The sequence below is a fragment of the Glossina fuscipes genome, unplaced genomic scaffold (assembly GCF_014805625.2).
Source record: "Glossina fuscipes isolate IAEA_lab_2018 unplaced genomic scaffold, Yale_Gfus_2 60, whole genome shotgun sequence".
In the NCBI taxonomy this organism is placed as follows: Eukaryota; Metazoa; Arthropoda; class Insecta; order Diptera; family Glossinidae; genus Glossina; species Glossina fuscipes.
This window is the reverse complement of record NW_023998432.1, coordinates 2,694,022-2,712,711: the sequence shown is the minus strand read 5'-3', so window position 1 is coordinate 2,712,711 and position 18,690 is coordinate 2,694,022. Positions and strand designations below refer to the sequence as shown.

The 18,690-nt window shown below is 34.0% G+C and overlaps 2 protein-coding genes across 2 annotated transcripts in view; one reads left to right on the top strand and one right to left on the bottom strand.

Moving 5' to 3' along the window:
• LOC119637532 (protein phosphatase PTC7 homolog) overlaps positions 1-18,690 on the bottom strand; it is a 26,859-nt gene extending 8,169 nt beyond the window's left edge. Inside the window, exons 1-2 of the mRNA XM_038033599.1 lie at positions 17,945-18,690; positions 182-361 (exon numbers count right to left, since the gene is read on the bottom strand). Of these exons, the coding sequence (XP_037889527.1) occupies positions 182-361; positions 17,945-18,182 (418 nt within the window). The 5' untranslated portion in view covers positions 18,183-18,690. The remainder of the gene's footprint in view (positions 1-181; positions 362-17,944) is intronic.
• On the top strand, positions 5,819-13,211 carry LOC119637534. Its single transcript, XM_038033601.1, has 2 exons — positions 5,819-7,013; positions 12,426-13,211. Exons 1-2 carry the CDS (start codon positions 7,008-7,010, stop codon positions 13,062-13,064), a joined length of 645 nt encoding a protein of 214 aa, XP_037889529.1. The 5' UTR covers positions 5,819-7,007; the 3' UTR covers positions 13,065-13,211.

Genomic DNA, 18,690 nt, shown 5'->3' with positions numbered 1-18,690 from the left:
GCACTACAGCACATCGTTCGTTCGTAAGGCATCGATGATGACGATGATGATGATAACAAACAAATCTAATTATTAATGCTGGAGCGTGCATCGCATGCATACATGTAAAGGCAAATGTTCTCGGAAAAATATTTCATAAACTGATATAATAAGTGTTAGGTATTCTTAAAGAGGTACTTACCTAAAATGGGTTTCTTTTGTTCCAACAATTCACAATAACTATAAGCTAGGAGATTAACTGGTCGTTGCGGATTGAAATTAACACAATGAACTAAACGTTCGCAGGTTTTCATAAGAAATGATGAGAATTCGCCAGGATCGATGCCATAACTACGCCAACCGCCAACACCATCCGCAACACCTATAAAAAAATTTAAAGGCAAAAAAATGATAAAATTTGGACCCTTGTCTCTCCTAGTAAATATACAAAAATCATTTGTTTTTCGTTTTATTATTGTTAGTATTTTTTTAGACAAAAATATTTGCCAAATTTTTCAATCAATTTCTAGTAGATATTAAGATTCCAATTTTGTAGCCACTGTAAGCGCGTTTGCATGCTTAATTACGTTGTAATGTAGTTAATTGAAAGTATATAGAATTAGTTTAACTTACGACCGACCGACGTAAGAGGTTTACGCTCATATTTAATATTTAAAAGCATCTACCGAAATGCAAACTAGAGGTGATTTTGCAGCAGATTTGCAAGCCTCTTCCGAATGAAGCTTAAGCCTTTGACCAGTCGCTTTTTCTATACCTCAAGCGTATGGTCTATCCAGTGGCGTATATAAAGCAACAATATGACTGATTGATGATGAATGACTTTTGGTCTCGACCAATGTAGTATCTGAAGAGCTAAAGCGTCTACAGTATCAGCTATTCGGTCGAGACCATCTTTATACTGGTCATCTAATTGAACCTAGTACACGTTTCATATACCCTTTTTTTTTTTTGACCAGCCACTAAGAGGGTGTCCTCTGTACGTGGGGTTATAGGAAGAGAAGAGTGGAGTAAGAGAATAGTATTTGTAACCGTTCGACTTGGAAATGGAGGCACCTGGTATGGCAGGAAAAATGATGGTTGTGTGTTGCGCGGTATGCAGGGACCTCGAGGAAGAGTGGATGAGAAAGACATGTAGTCTTGTTGAATAGTTCAATTGACGGACTTATCTCTTTCATCCCTGTAGAAAACTAGCCCTGAATTAATCGAGAGTTCTTGACGTCCTTCCGTCGCCCATGAGTAGCTGAGCCTTTCACTGTATGCGATTGATCGCCTCCACACAGAACATACGTGTTATACTCTAATTTTGGCCAGATATAAGGCAGAGGATGGAGTATTTTTTGCACCATTTTAAAAAACAGACGGAGGAGCAGATTTGGCTAAATCGATAAGTAATTTTACCTTGATTAAGAATGTGTATACTCGACAGGAAGTTTGAGTCATATTTTGTAGTGTACTAAATGCAAATGCAAATCGATTTCGATGATGAGTACAATCACTTTAAGTTGATCGCTCTCGAACTAATACTTAAAAATTATGAAGTATTTTCTAAACGGATTTACGAAATATTTTCACTAACTTTTAACTCGATGTTTACATATCAAGTAGTACCTAATTGCAAATTGGATATGTTGTCTGTTGTCAGATGAGTTTATGGAATAAACAAGCCGTCGTTGAGTTGAATAATTTCGGAAGTTTTCCGCCAAGTACGTGGCCAGCATCTACAATGACTTTTCAAATACATTCTTATATGAATGCTGCTGAGATTGCTTACTGAAAATTTTCGTCCACTTTTTTTTTTTTTTGACTGAGAATAGATCTGCTAAGTTTTAGCAGTGTATGTTAACTTTGACGAGAGTTATTTAAGTACAACAGTAGGTGTGCGTTCATGAGACATTTTAGGTTCAAGACCAAGATCAAGAAATTATGTAGTTTATGGAAGTCACGACTATTACCTTTACAAGGAGAGTAAGTTAAATTTTGTTATATCCGCCCTCCCACTTCCCCTTTCTCTTCGTTTGATTCTGAGTTCACCAATATGTCGCCACAAATGTTGCTCGAACATACAAGTACAGACATGTACACTTAATGAAAACAATATAGAAACATAACAATAATATCAATTACCTTGGAATTCATCCCGAAAATGGAATTTGATTAGAGAAAGTATGAAATCGTCGCATCAGAGAGATATAGAGACAGTGAGTGATTTCAAGTGCAATAATAAGTGAGATAAGCTTTTGAAATACAATTTATATCATCTTTACAATTATAATATCTGAACATCACGTGCAGGTTAAACGGGTTTAGTTTTTTTTTAATACCAGACGCAATCATATTGAATTGAAGCGAACTGATATACAGGTGCGCCTACACACTTTGTTCTAATCTGATACCTCTGTCATCACTACATTTGTTTACATTATATATTTTATCTATTTAAAAACCCAGCGATTCTCAATTGCTTTAAAATGTTTTTTGAGTGTAAGTATAAGCATGATTGTCGGACCCGGACCACCATTAAATACATTACGTCACTTTGCTTAATTCACATATTCATATAAACATCTTTTAAAGTGAGGCGTTGTTTGAGAAGTGATCGAAAATATATTCCGATCTTTATTTTATTTTCAATATTCGCGGTCCTTGGACCAAAACATGTCGGTTTTATCAAAATTCATCAAAGTTACTCCGAAATTGTGATCTGTAGGTTGAACACAAAATTACATGGAATAACATCAAAGAAGCAGACAAAAGCCTGGCAACAACATATAATAAAAGATGGTCGTTTTGTATCTCGCATGCATCCACGCAAGCTTTATATACCTTCACACCGCATGTGATGTTCATATACCATTATGCAAAATGAACAGAAACGCTTTGCTTCGATCTAATCTTAATATTCACATATACGTGTTAAGTAAATTTATAAAGTTAGGGAAATTTTTCGTACTAAATGTTTGTACCCTATTTGGGTGCAAAGAGTGCTCACGACAGGTGATAGGTCTTCAAAGTTGTCGTTTTTTCATTTATTCTACTTACATTTTGAAGTTCTGAAGTTTTTGAGGACGTCCTAAGCGCAATAATTAGCTTTGAATTTTCTTCTTTTTCTTTTTTAATATAAGATCAACCACTCAGAGGATGTTCCCTATATCTGCCATGCGAGGATGTTCTAAAAGAGGCAGGAAGGCACAGAGATATAGATGCAGGCCTGTAGGAACTGTAGTGCATTTACTAATGCCCAGGATTTATTGAAGAAATACTTGCCCATATGACTTATCTCTGCCTCTACCCCCAGATCCATATAATTCGTTAGATGGTGGAAAAGCTTTCAGTCGTAAATGAAATTTAAATTACGTAGCGGATACTTTTTTAAGATGTTGGCATGGTTGTTTAAATACCTATATGGTGAAGCTTTTATTTAGTCATGGTTAAGACTTACCTAAACTATTTTGGATTATTTATATCCAATACTAAAGGTACACAAGTATGCCAAAAATGGACATCAAAACTCACATGAAACTTTAGACCAGCGTACAATTTTGAATCAATTTAGTCAAGTTCCTTCGCCGAAAAAAAATTAATCTTTTTTCTAACATATGACCAATCACTATGGAGACGTCCGTCGAGGAGGGGAGAAGAAAGAAAAACGAAAATAAGAAGGCGATGGCCGCTATCTAGTGTATGTTTACAATTTAGCGCAAATACTTTTTTTTGCCGACCGATACGAATACGTTTCGACGAAGAGGTCCTTGGTTTCCGAATTTTTTCAGATTTTTAGCTGCTATTCAGTATTGGCAACTTGTGGACACGCCATCGTCCTGTCAAATTTTACCAAGACTGAGTATTTTATGCTTCTATTGGTATTTTTACGATTTTGGATATGTAAACACCGAACAGATCGGAGAGCCTAATGCAGACTTTCACAATCGGTACGACCAGACTAGTTAATTTGATAAATAATTAATAGGATAGAGAGTAACTCTGACTCTGTCTTAATTAATATTATGCTACGAGTCCGAATTAATCGCATGGAATTTCAGTCAAATTAAACTGAAATTACTATATTTTTTTTTTCAGCCATGAAACGATGTTGTCACACGACTCTATTGTTCTCCTTCTCTTCCCTCTTTTTTCCTTCTATTTACATATTTTTTGCACTTTACAATCTCTCTCGCATGAAATATATCAATTTGCTTGCTTTTATATTGTATTTTTCAATAACTTTTATAACTGCGAAGTGTATTCTGCCGCTAATTTGAGTATTCCTTACGAATTTCATGGTACATTAGATCATTTTTCTCTTCTTCTTCTTCTTTTTCAGCTATTGCTTTAGTTAGGCCATACATTTAAAGCCATCATTGGGGAATGATATTGTCTTTGTAACTATCAAACGTGTACAACGGGGACCCTTTAAGATACATAAGCTTTGAATAAGACGATCAATCGTTGTAGGGGGAAAATTGAAAACGACATTAGCGAAAATATTCGCACATAAGTCTATCAGGTGCATGTAAAAACACGTTAGCCAATGTTGAAAATATAAAACAACTTAAATATACCAAAAATTGTTGTTGTTTTATTTACAATCTAAATATCTTCTTAACGCTTTAACTCTCATTCAGCTTAAACTATAGTTTCTAAATCGTAATGAGTAATATAACCATTCCAAAAATTTTATGCATAACAAATATATCTAAGCCACTTACTGGCGACAGGTTTTATAAAAACAAGAAAATAAGTGCTAAAATTATATTCAGCTTAATGCGAATCTTTGACATCCAACACCTAAGAAATACTTTTACCAGATTTAACAAAAAAAAATTTCTTATAAGCTAGAAGTTAGGGACTTCGCGTTGGATGAATTGCTACCCTTTGTTATGTAAGTTTTAGATAATTTTCATTATTGCACTGCCGCATAGATAAGCAGATAACAATCACGACTACCAAGTCGGCGTTCGCGGGTCCCAATCTCAGTGCCATACTTAGCTAATAACACATCAATGGAGCACATATCCACTAAAACTTGACAAATCATTCCCTTTTTCTCTCTTTCCCGACAGGTTTTACAGGTATAGCACATATCGCTTCAATAATTAATTATATTAAAACCAAAAAAAAAACAAATTCTCTCCAATGATTTTCATATTAATTTTTCTGTTTAAAATAGCAGATAATTTTGGACGAATCAAGCCCGTTTTCAAATTTCACCTACAGTCAAGACAAATCAAAATAACTCGGAATGTATGAGGATCAAGAATGTATCGACAACTTTATGGCGCCTCTCGAGCATATTTCTGAATGTAACAAAAGGAAGAACGAATCTCACGTGCTCTCGTCGTACGGTACAGAGGAAAGAACCCAGGTTAAAAACAAAAACAAAAACAAAACAAGCAAAGACATATTACGGCAAAGCCGAGCGTTACATACCTTGTATCACCGTCTCATTAATTTTCATGCGTATGTTTCATGAGAACCCTTGGAGTGTAATTACGAAAATTAATTGTTTCGGCAAAGATCTCTAAAATCTTCATCTATCACCATCATTAAAAACTGATTGCATATTGTCATATAACGGCTTAATGGGCACGGGAACTCTTCTATGCGGAGTACTTAAGTTTGGACTTTCGATTTTCATGATAAATTATTATTATGGATCAATTTTTAGTTTAAGAAATACTAAAAATCAAAATTTTATTGTGATATAAAGCCTTAGATTCTGTAGGAAAAATGCGTTTCTCCCGGCCCAAATTCTCATACTCCATTCATATTACTTAGTGATTTTTAGTTAGAAATTCTTTAAAACTAAGGACGCTTTAAGGGGAGAGATCATAAACATTTCCCGATCAATAAAATTCATCTTTGGCTCAAAACACATTAGTGCAACAAATTTCGACAATATATATAAAGTCAATGGGTTGATACAGAAGGGGTGGCACGGACAGACAGACGGAGAGACAAGCTTAAATTAATCAAAACCAATTAAGAAAGTTGCATTTGGCGTGGGCCGAATTTCACATACTTAGGCAGTTAATATGTCTTCATAAGCATAAAACCTCGGAAAAGTGAAAAAGGATAACATTATCACTTGTAACTTTGTGTGGGCAGAGGCGATTTTTTCCATTTTTGCACGTAAGGAGTAGAATGGTTCGTAAATGTGGAAAATCTCAGTCTTTTAACTTTTATAAGTTTCAAGGAACGAGCAAAAACCCAAACATTTTTGTTAAGAAAAACGAAGTTACATTTGTGCTTCCGCTCCAATCGATGTGATCCATTTTCAATACCAACCTACGTGAAGAAACTTCCAGTGTTTCTACTTAATCTGAAGTCGATATCTTCATTTTTGCGATCAGGAGAGTGCCCGCAACAAACACCACACATATGCACGGACGGGCAGGCATGGCCAACTCAATCCAGAATTTCGCGCTGATCAAGATCCTTTTGGGTGTTACATATATTATGACAAAAAAAAAAAAATCAAAATGAGTATACTCCCATCTTACAGGGGTGGGTATAAAAAAGTATGGGATAAAAATCCATTTAGCTACTTTTCTTTTTTTTTCCTTTCTATTATACTATTTGATAAAATTCAAATTTATTTAAAGCATACATCTTACCAAAACTTAATAATCAAAATTTTCCCAATCGTTACCTAAGGTTCTTCTAATCTTATCGGGTAGCTTGCGCAAGCTTTCATGGTGGAAATTTCGTGGTTTTCGTACATCTCTAACTTTGAAGAGCTGCTGGTCTGCTAAATATGACTGCATCGATTTAAATCGTTGATAATCAAAAGGAGGCAAGTGCAGAAAACACGCTGCAACCGGCAGACGTTTCCAGACGAAGTTGAAGATCACCTTCTGTGTTGCTTTTTGTGGAGACGGACGAACGTATGTGAATTTTCATTGTTTCTGCAAGCCGACACATTTTTTTCAAGAAAATCTCGCAAAACATTTTCTAACTGCCAACTTGACTATTTCCATAACTTCGGCCGGATTTTTTGTCCCAGTTTAATGCAGGTAAGGACGGAAAGCACATGCAGTGCCATAAATGACATCCATCAATTTACACTTTAATACGCACTGAACGACAGCTTGTAAACAATTGAGACTGATGCCGTACGAGCATCAATATCTAATCAATCAAAACAATCTATCAATATCTTTACGTGATATTCCGAGGAAATTGAATGCGTTTGGTCCTGTTTTATGGGACAATCAATTTTAGCGGAATAAATGTATTAATGCGCTTAATATGTCTCTCTTTTTTTTGTCAACAAAATTTTGAAATTCCTTATGACAACGGCTTAATAAACATTAAATGCTACGTAAAGCCTATCTGTAATATAGCATAGCATCGGTTCACAGGTGCAAAAGTCGATACATGTATATTGTTATCCAAAAGTAATATATTTTAAATACGAGTTACATGCATACTGCAAGTATCCAGTCAAGTACTCATAAACACGACACTTAATGCAAGGACATGGCGAAGATAAAAATTTCAGATTTAAACCTTGGATGTATAGTGTTGCCAATTGTGTACATTTTAGTTTTATTTAATTTTAAAATTAATTTGATAAAAAAAATTAAATGAAAATAAAAAGTAAAATAAAATTGGAAACAATATGCATTTAACGGTTTAAAAAAAAAAACAACATGAAAACGTTGCTACATAGAAAGATATGAGACTTTAAACACACCACGTAGACCTACGTCGCGCTGTGCATTTAAGGGTTAAATATGTTTAAGCCAATCTATAAGTTTCATTTGGATGATTTTGAAAATAAACATCAATTCGAAAACACTTCAAATCATTTACTTCTTATTTAACTTTTTCGTCATTTATACGAAATCTTCTGTTAATACACATAATTTCACCAGAAATAGATGAATAGGACAGATGAATAGATGGATAGACATAGAATATATGATAAAGCGATAGAGATAATAATAATCAATAATATTATTACGGAAATCAGAAAACCTTTTCATTCTAGCTAAGTAATAAAATCCGTAAAGAGAGAAAAACTAAATGCACATTCGCAGCATGTAGCTGCCGGCCGAGGAAAACGAGTCCTAGAAAAGCAGGTTAACGAATTAAGAATAAAAATATAAAATTGGGTACTAGTAATATGGTGGTAAATATATATATATATATAAATAGAATATTTGTGGAAGGAAGGGTGGGTTAGTAGAAAGAAAATATTTAAATTGATCAGTAGAAAGTATAGCCAAAATATAAATTGTGAATAATCCTACATATAAGGAATAGAATTGTAAGTAAATACTCCTACTGTTAAGGCAAGAGAAATAAAAGAACTTTGAAGTGCATTTCTTTTGAACAAAAAAACAACAACAACGGTCAAATGATATGGACTGTACCTTAGAAAAGCGAATTTCATAACAATATATATGTAGCGCATATATACAGAATATAAGCAGAATAAGAAATACCCAATACTACTTTACAATGTAATATATTTGAGTAATAATGATATTCATATTAATATGCTTGCAAATGCTATCGAACTTATACGTATACATATGTATATATGTGTAATTTCGATAATTGTGCGCACAACATTTCAAGTTATTTTTATTAAAAAAATGTTATTTAATTTATAAAAATCCATAGCATACATCAAATCGACGAAGAGACATTGGAGTCAAATCTAAAAAGTTTTTTTTTTAGTTTCGAAATTTAAGCCACTGTTGGACATGCTTTTCATACCGATATATCTGCTATATACATTAAAATCAATTCCACCTTTCCGTTGGTGTTAGCTTAGTTTTAGATTCTTAAGAGTAGAAGAAGAGTGCGTGTTGCACTCCTCGACTTTATTTGTAGATCAAAGTAGAATATTTTATTTTACAAAACAAGTGGAATTCTTTGACAAATATCTGCTCGCTACAAAGTTTCTATATATTTCTACTAAAGATAATTGCCTTTTGTAAATTTTTCGATCTACAACTTATACCAAATTTTTATGACTCTCTTGGATATGTTAGGAAATTTTGCAAGCAGTTGTGCACAAAATCCGCTTGGCCAGTTTAAGTCCATCAGGCCGTATTTGCAATTCGTTAATAAAAGAACAAGTGAAAACATTCCAGTCGGGATAGGCCTGCTATTAAATATTCTATACCACATTATTTAATACAATTTCTATATTTGCCACAGAACACAAAAAGTATACACTGTTTTTATAGAAACCTACTATTATGGAACTGTTTTAAAAATTAAAAATTAGACCTCTTTGCAAGAGCTTCAATAATTGAGGCACTTTTTATATCATTTTTTATGGCATATTACTATTCATCATAAAATATTAAAATTTAGACTTTTCTGCCCCATAAAGGATCAATTTTTTGAAATCTTCCTATAGGGTAGGATCCAAAAACTAGATCGAGATGGTCCAAATTTGGCAAAGTTATTTTTTTTTTTTTTGTCTTCAATCACTATTATGATATAATTTTCATCATGAAGCATTGAAAGTTAAACCTTTGTGTCGCATGAACTTCAGTTTTCGTTAGATGAGAGGAGGTTCAAAAACTGCCCCAGGAGGTCAAAACTTTTCATACCAATTTAGAAAGCCGAAATACTATTACTTAGCCAATTTCGCGGAAAATTTCGAAAACTGCAATTTTTTCGATTGCGATTTTTTGGTGAAGAAAATGGACATATCCATCAAAACACGTCACAGTATCAAATCTCATCAAAATACCTCAAAACCTGCAAGCCACAGCTTAGCGACAAAATTACATGGACAGACATCAAATGAACAGACAGGCTCAGAATCATTTTTTAAATTGACCGGTATAATGACAGGGGAAATAAGAATTGAATTAGACAACGTAGTGTAGGGTATTTAATAGCCGGCATAGGCCGACTGTAACGCTTTCGCTTGTTTTTAATATGTCATAGTCAAGTAATAACAGTTCATAATAGTAAATTGACAAAGAAATCAACCTTAACGAATTTAAACCATGTAAATCTATTTTCTGAATCTAATGAAAAGTATGCTGCCGCCTTTGCATGAAAATAATGTGTAAGTTTTGGTGTATTAGTACCAAAACGATTGAATAACTAGTCTAGACGAAGTGCTTTAGGGTATCTACGGGTTGCTCTTGTCCGACTGTAATGTTCCTATTTGTTCTTTGATTTGCCGTAAAGTAAAAGTAATGTACAACGACGAAATAGAAAAAGTCAGATACGGGAATTAAACCAAAGACGCTCCCTGTGGCACCAATTTCATAATGGATCTTTTAAAAGAAACTTGCATTAAGCTACTTTTACTGTTATTATCAACTCGATAATGAACGCTTATGTGCTGTGTAAGCAAACGTTTTAAATGCATTTTTATTACATTTTTCTTAGTAAGTGTTATATCAACATTTGCTGTAGATCGCAAACTTTTCACGACAATGTAACAAAACAAGTTCAGACGTTATAATCGAGCAAGGCCGACATATATGACATAACTAGTCAGCCAATCAATACAAGTGCAGATCTTTTGATAAATTTAGAGAGAATTTTCCATGCGCACGTTCCGAGAGTAAATAAGACATACATGTCCGTTCATATATACACGTTTACTTTTGTATTTACATGTAGTGGGGATAAATCAGCTCCATACGCCATAAAAAAAATTTACGTAAAATATTTTTTCTTATTAGCATCTATTTCCAGTGTCTGGAACAAATTTTTTATGTATTAATCAGAATGAGAAGACAAAATCCACAGCACCGTTAAGGGAGAAATAAATATTACTGGATTCACTTTTGGTAAACTATAAAACTAATTTTGTTTTTATTAAATAACCAATCATTCAGGGGAAATCCGCTATTCATGTACCGTATTGACGGCCACAAGGAAGAAGTAAAGAAAGGGTACGATATAGGGTGTTGGCAGTCGCAGCGTAGTGAATCTGTATGCCGAATCGGTGATTGTTTTGCCTTTGCCAACTGAACACTTACTATAGCTGCGACCAAAGTGAACTCTAACGCACTGACACCTGAACTCACGAATATTGAATTGTTACTCGCGGTTCTTACCTACTCGGCTAATTTTCCGGATAAATTTATTGTTTACTTAATTTATGTTAAATCTTATTCATCACAAACCGCGTTGGCTGGATCGTACATAGGAAGTAGATATTAGATATACAAGATTCGCTTTAGAATAGAATTTACAGTCATCACAAACTCAAAGTGAAAGAAAAAAAAAAATTCGAAAGCATTCAACAACCCTAAGATATATTTGTATCTCAGATTACAAGTTATAATTGCCTACTTACTCTGGAGGAGGTTCAGGCCGATTACTCAATAAGAGTGTATACGTATGAGTACTCGAGTAGATAAGAATTGGAACGACCAAATCAGTGTTCGCAGACTCTCAAACCTCAGTTCAGTAGAGCATACTGGCTGTATGTAGCTGTAATAATGAATGCACTCGTTCGGTAAAGGCACAGCAATTAACAATTGCACCCACGTCTATTAGGCTGCGGTCACTATCTATCTCTTTCTATTTCCGTACTTTGCTCTGACCATCATCGTGTTATTACATGTATCGTGTAAATCCACGGAATGATATTAAGAGAAAAGGAGAAGAAAAAACCAGAAAATTTCCATCCTTCTCTCTTTACCTTGCAACCGTAAGTTCTGCAGTACACACGAACGAACGGACAAAAATGAACAAAGCAAAATCATTTCAAAATTTCACGCTAACCAAAAATACGTATACTTTTGTGGGATTTCTATAATGTCGATTTATGCGTGTTAGAAGCAGACGGACAAAATGTGTCCATTGATGAACCGTATAAATATTACAAATTATTTACGACTTAAGGAATTGCCGTCAGAAATATTTTTCCAAAACTCAAGCCAAATGTCTTTTTGAAAGCCACAAATAAAAGGCTTTCAAGTTATTGTCAGCCTGCACGTAGCAGAATGCAATCTCTTTACAACAAAATTTTAACCCTTCTTTGCATGATGATGGAAATTTCAATCATAATATTTAGTCAACAAAAAAAGGTACTCAAAACCCTTGTACTGTAAATTTGTTGTTACCGGCAACTTTTTAAGCGACTATTGCGTACAACAAAACGCAGTTGTCAAAAAATAGCAAACGTCACTGTGAACTACCAGGCCTAGAACTTGTCATTCCGCTGTTTGTTGTGACTGGAAGAAAGGAGCGAGATTTTAAATTGTTTTATGGAAATAAACGGAGATATAAAGTACAATAAAAGTGAAAATGAGTGGAAAAAAGGTTTGTTTTCATGTTTTTGTTATTTTATGTACAATTTATATCAAAACACTGTGAATAAATTTCGCAAAATTATGTGATGGAAATTTACATCACTATGCAGTAACTTCAATTATAATGTATGGCAATCATTTTTTGGTAAATGTTTATTTTATGTTGTTTTTTAGGGAAACTTGAATGAAAGAGATATTGAAGATTATCTTAGTAAGTTAGAAGGCGGTTGCCTATCAGAAGATGGCCTTGATGACCAAAACTGCGATGCTGATGAAGTTATAAGAGTGTTGCAGGAGGAGAACGATGGTGATGATGATGTGGATGAAGAAACTGCTGACATTGATCCTCCTCTTGTAGAACCAGAAGATCAAGAAACCTCTCACCCATCAACTTCATCCAATTCGCAGTCTTCATCCAGTTTTCCATTTGACAAAAGAAGCTTGATTTGGAAAAAAAGGAATCTGGTGTATGACACAGATAAAATTACTTTCTTGGGGACTTCTACTGATGCAGGTGGTCTATCACACCTAGAAACTCCATATCAATGTTTTAACCATTTTATCACTGAAGATTTTATCAAAACATTAGTAGAGGAGACAAATTTATATATAATACAGAGTAATGAATATGATTTGTATAAGTTCTTTGGTATATTATTATACACGTCAGTAATCAAATTTCCTAGCACAAGATCATACTGGTCGCCAAAGTTTGGATATGAGCCCATTTCTTCAACAATGCCACTGAACAACTTTGAGAAAATAAAGTTATCATTACATTTTAATAACAATGATCTGTCATCCAGAACATGACAGGCTTTATAAAATCCGCCCTGTTATCAAGCATCTCAATGAGAGGTTTGTCACAGTACCAATGAATCAATTTGACAGGATAACAAAAGCAAAAATTGATATTACTTGCCCGTTTATTGTCCAAGAGTACAATAAACATATGGGAGGAGTAGATCTCATGGATAGCTTTTTGGGCAGAAATCATATAACAATGAGGTCTAAAAAGTGGTATTTGCGTATTTTTTTCCATCTATTTGATCTAGCTATTATAAACTTTTGGATTGTTTATAAAAAAAATGCTCAAGAAAGAGGTGAACCTAAAAAGAGTCTGCTTACTATGGGCCAATTCAGAAATGAATTGGCCTTTGTGCTATGCAACAGAGGAACCACCAAAGAAGCTAAAAGACGGCGTCCTAGTACCAGTGTACTAGAAGAAGAATTACAATCAAAAAAAAGAAAAGGTTCTCCAGCTCCACCACCTCCAAAAGACATAAGAAAAGATGGTGCTGAACATTGGCCAAAAGTAGGTGGGTCACTCCGGTGCAAATTTCCCAAATGTAAAGGCTATTCTACAATTTCGTGTAATAAATGTGGCGTCAATTTGTGCTTAAATACGAATAATAATTGTTTTGTAAATTATCATAAAGAATAAAGAAGATTGAGTAAACTATATTTTTTTATTTATTTAGTACTGAGCTAAATATGTGACAATGCATGATGATGTAAATTTCCATCATATTGTTTTTTACATAATACATATTTTTATTTACACTAGGATTTTTTAAAATATTTTTCGTTTAATCTAGAGCATTAATTACATCACCCTGATTTATTTAAAAAAAATAGAAAAAATCATGCAAAGAAGGGTTAAATGATCCCGATAGGTAAAAGATAGGTATTCGCCGTTTTAGATTAATATGCATTAGTTTCTTGCCTGCTTGCCTATGCTTAGATGCTTTAAGGTATCTCATAATAAAATTTCTGGGTTTTGGCTACTTCCACTAGGCATTTTGCCTCATCCCTCAATTGTGATGTGGGCATGAGAAGTAAAATTTAACTTGAACACCAATTGCGCTTTTTATATTCAAAGTAACATCGTTTTTTAACATAATTTGAATACTCTCCGTGAAGAAGACTTCAGCTTATTTGTAGACAACCTACCACCTGGTCTTTGCCTTTGCCTGCGGTCAAGCAACCGTCATCACTGCAGAAACGATTTGTCTTTTCTATTTTCAGGCAGCACTTACTTGTACGACGAGATGAATATGAGAAAAATATCGATATTGAATAGCAGGAGTGATAAATAATTGTCGCATCTGAGTTTTTAAAATTTGTTCAACTAGTTTTGTTTGTGCGTTATCAGGTCAGCATAATAGCCTTATCAGGTTACTTGGGATAATCTGATCATTTTATGGGCAAGGTTAGGTTAAACAATCTTTTTTTGTTCGATATAAAATTGTAGAACTCTAGAAATAAAAACAAGACGCACAACAAATAGCAACAAAATGCTACACCACTTGTCATACAGGGTATGTTAAATTTGTGCAGACGCATGTAACATCTAGATGGTCTTAAGATGGACCCACTTTTTATTATATAAGCTTATCTGCCCGTCTGCCCGTTCGATATATATCCACGTATTTTTGTATTTAATCTACACATCGCAATTTTTGAGATGTGTAGATTTTGATGAAATTTCGCTGACCTGAAAATTAAGAAAAGGTCAAAAAGCGGTTGTTTTCTGTTTTAAAGTACGTTCAATGCAATTCAATTCTTAATAGAAAAAGAATCTTGCGGCAAACACAGCCCTTTTTAAAGGAAAGAACCCGATTGAACTCTATTTTCGAAAATTTTTTATGACAAAATCTATGTCGATTTTATTAATAGAGCGGTTCATATTTGCTTTTAATACATGAATTATACAACCCCATAAGAAGTAGTCCAAAGGTTACAAGTGTTACACAACAGCTCCTTGGAGTTCCTTTGCGTTACTAAATTTAACGCGTAACAAATCGATTATCCGACATGTGTAGCGGCACATACGCTTTTTCATTTTGTTTAAATCAGCATCTTACAATTAAGTTCATTCGTTAACACCAATCTGTTGCACGAAGGTTTTCGAGATTTCGTACCATTAAAGCAATTCATACTTATAGTACCCAGTACCCGAAAGTGACAGAATATATATTGAGGAACCTTCGATTAATCGATTTAGTATGTATTCTATCGACTATAAATATGCATATACATATATATATATATATATTAGTTTGGGGAAAAAGAAATCCATTATTTTTTGGGTAGATGGATGGTAGATAGATTTCTCGTAAAGTATCGATCAAACAATTTTATATTTATGCTCGTTGGAAAGGTGATATTTCGCAGTAAAAAAATTCTTTTGCTGTTTTTTGTTTGGTGCATTCAGTTGTGAGTTACAGCGTGTTAAAAATGGAAGCGAACAAAGAGAAAATTCGGTACATTTTACAGTTTTTCTTTGACAAAGGCGAAAATGCAAGCCAGGCGGCTAAAATTGTAAATGGTGTTTATGGTTCCGATCCTGTAACAGCCAGCTATGTGCAATTTTGGTTTCGTAGATTCCGTTCAGGAATTTTTGATGTTAAAGATGCACCTCGCACAGGTAGGCCGGTCGTCAAAAATGTCGATAAAATCGAAGAAATGATCGAAGTTGACCGGCATGTTAGCAGTCGTAACATCGCCCAGGAGCTAAAAATCGACCATAAAACAGTTTTAAATCATTTACACAAAGCTGGATTCAAAAAGAAGCTCGATGTTTGGGTGCCACACTAATTAACAGAAAAAAACATGATGGATCGAATTTCCATCTGCGAAGCCTTGGCCAAACGGAATGACATAGACCCATTTCTTAAACGGATGGTGACTGGAGATGAGAAATGGATCACATACGATAACCCTGTGCGAAAACGATCGTGGTCAAAGAGCGGGGAAGCACCTCAAACGGTGGTCAAACCAGGACTAACGGCCAGGAAGGTTTTGCTATGTATTTGGTGGGACTGGAAGGGGATTATTTATTATGAGTTGCTTCCATATGGCCAAACGCTAAATTCTGATCTCTACTGTCAACAACTGGACCGTTTGAAGATAGCGATTGACCAGAAACGGCCACAATTGGCCAACAGAAGAGGTGTCGTGTTCCACCAGGACAACGCTAGGCCGCACACATCTACAGTGACTCGCCAGAAACTTCGGGAGCTTGGTTGGGAAGTTTTAATGCATCCGCCATACAGTCCGGACTTGGCACCAAGCGATTATCATCTTTTTCTTGCATTGCAAAATTTCTTTAATGATAAAAAATTGGAATCTAGGGAGGATTGTGAAAATCGACTACTAGAGTTTTTTGCAAATAGAGACCAGGACTTCTATGAGAGAGGCATTTTGAAGTTACCTTTAAAATGGCAACAAATCACACAACAAAACGGTGCATATTTGACCCAAATCGGACAATCCGAAACATGTTAAATAAAGTCCTGAAGGCCATATAAAAATAATGGATTTCTTTTTCCCCAAACTAATATATAAAGCTAATGCACAAAACCAACGCCATCATATATTTGTATATCGTCGTCATGAAATTTACCGAAAAAATGAAAAAAAAGGTACAAAATTAGTGTGTATACTCATAAGGGTAAGCTTAATAAGATAATAAAAGGATTGTCATACAAAAATATTAACGATAAGATATCTATCATATTTTCGTTATATGGCACTGCAGCCATGAAACGATTTAAATGGTTTTTATGCTAATGATAGTATGCACAAGAGAAAGGAGGAGGAGATAAACTGCAATAAGTTATAAACATTTGGATATAAAAGAAAATGTGACTGTCCTTTCCATATATCGGTGATTAACATTACCCGCTCATTTAATTTATTTTTTAGTTTATAGTGAAAATATATATATATACATATACGAAATTGCATCTCCGTACTCAATACTAAGTATTTTAGCCTTGTTCGAAATACCTTAGATCTTTGACTCCCAATTGCAACACAGCCAATGAAAGAAAGAAAGGAAAAGACAGTTAACCAAAAGGAATATAAAGTCTTTTCTCGTAAGTTGTCCATTGTACTATAGAATTATTCGAAGCATTGATAGCTTTTCCCACTTGCAAAAATTTTTTTAACACTTTAAAAAGTATCAAACTACACAAGCACTTAAACGCGACAGTGCTACAAAATTCAGTTCAAGTGCAATCTTTCAACTCGTAAAAATAATACTTTATATACGAAAGAAATAGCTAAAAGAGAATCAAATTAACAAAACACAAAAACAAAAACACCAAAAAACCGTCCAATTTTATTGTAAAAGGAAAAAAAACAAAAAAAATTAAATTTCGATGCTCTGTACTATTGTTTTTTTTTTTATTTACTTTTCCCCGTGTACCATAGCATCGTTCATTCAATATAGATGGAACTTTTTACCGTTGTAATCTAAACAACAAAATCCTAGTTTACTTTGTGCTATAAGCGCGTTTCTTAATCGACTTGCTAACTTTAAATACGAAAACGCGTAAAAGAACTGCCAATGTTTTTGTAAAATTTGAATCTGATAACCTTAATTTTGCGAGCGGGAGAGTGATTATGAGTAGCGTTACACAAATGGAGAGAGGGGCACGTCAGCATATGCATATCCTTATAGCATATGCTTTGGTTCCAACCTCTTCGCGTTGGGTATAACAAAAAATAAGAGGAGAAAAAAAATGACACTGTTGTTTGTAACATTAGCGCAAACGAGCACCTGATCTCTCTTTAGACAAATAAATTCGTAGTGTTGTAATAACTTTAAAAAAATACCCTATAGACGCACGTGGTCTGCATTATCTCTTTTCATCCATGTATTTCCGCGTCTGTTATACACATACCTAAGACATCCGCATTAGAAGTTGATGTTTTGAACCATGAATCTTCACCATATTTGCCCGGTTTATATTTTGATGTTAAAAAGTCTTTCGGAAAACCACATACGACTGATATAAAATGCGGCCTGGACTTGGAACCTCCATTATTTGAAGTAACATTGGTGGTAGTTTCTAATAATGCGGAGAAGCCACTGCGCAATGCACGCGATATTAACTTAGAACTCCAACCGAGCGAATGCATATTATGTTGCAGTTACTATAAGTATGAATGGCTGTGTAACAAATATTTTTATATGAGGATTTTTCACTTAGACACCATCGAAACGTTTCTTATATTAGCTTTTTATGTTTTTTTTTTTTTGATTTTTTTTCTTATAGGCTGTTAATGTCTATACTTAAAGCACCACTGTTCGAAAATTTTTCTTTTAACAATCATAAAACGATTATTAAAATTTACGCATATTTTCGTTCTGCTTTTTACAAATATTATTTTCAATTTTTCCTTTATGTCACAAACAAGTCATTAGACATACAATATGAAATACAAGAAAAGAAAATATTCACATTTTTTTAATTTGAATGAATGTATGTTCGCAGGGTAGACGACTTATTAAATATATAAATCGTAATTTAACTAATTTGACTAATGCTGATCTTATATAATCACTAATAACTCGCGTAGTCTCGGATCGATTGGGTGTTAGAAATTTTTCTTAATAAATCGAAAATGTTTAATATTTTTCTGCAGT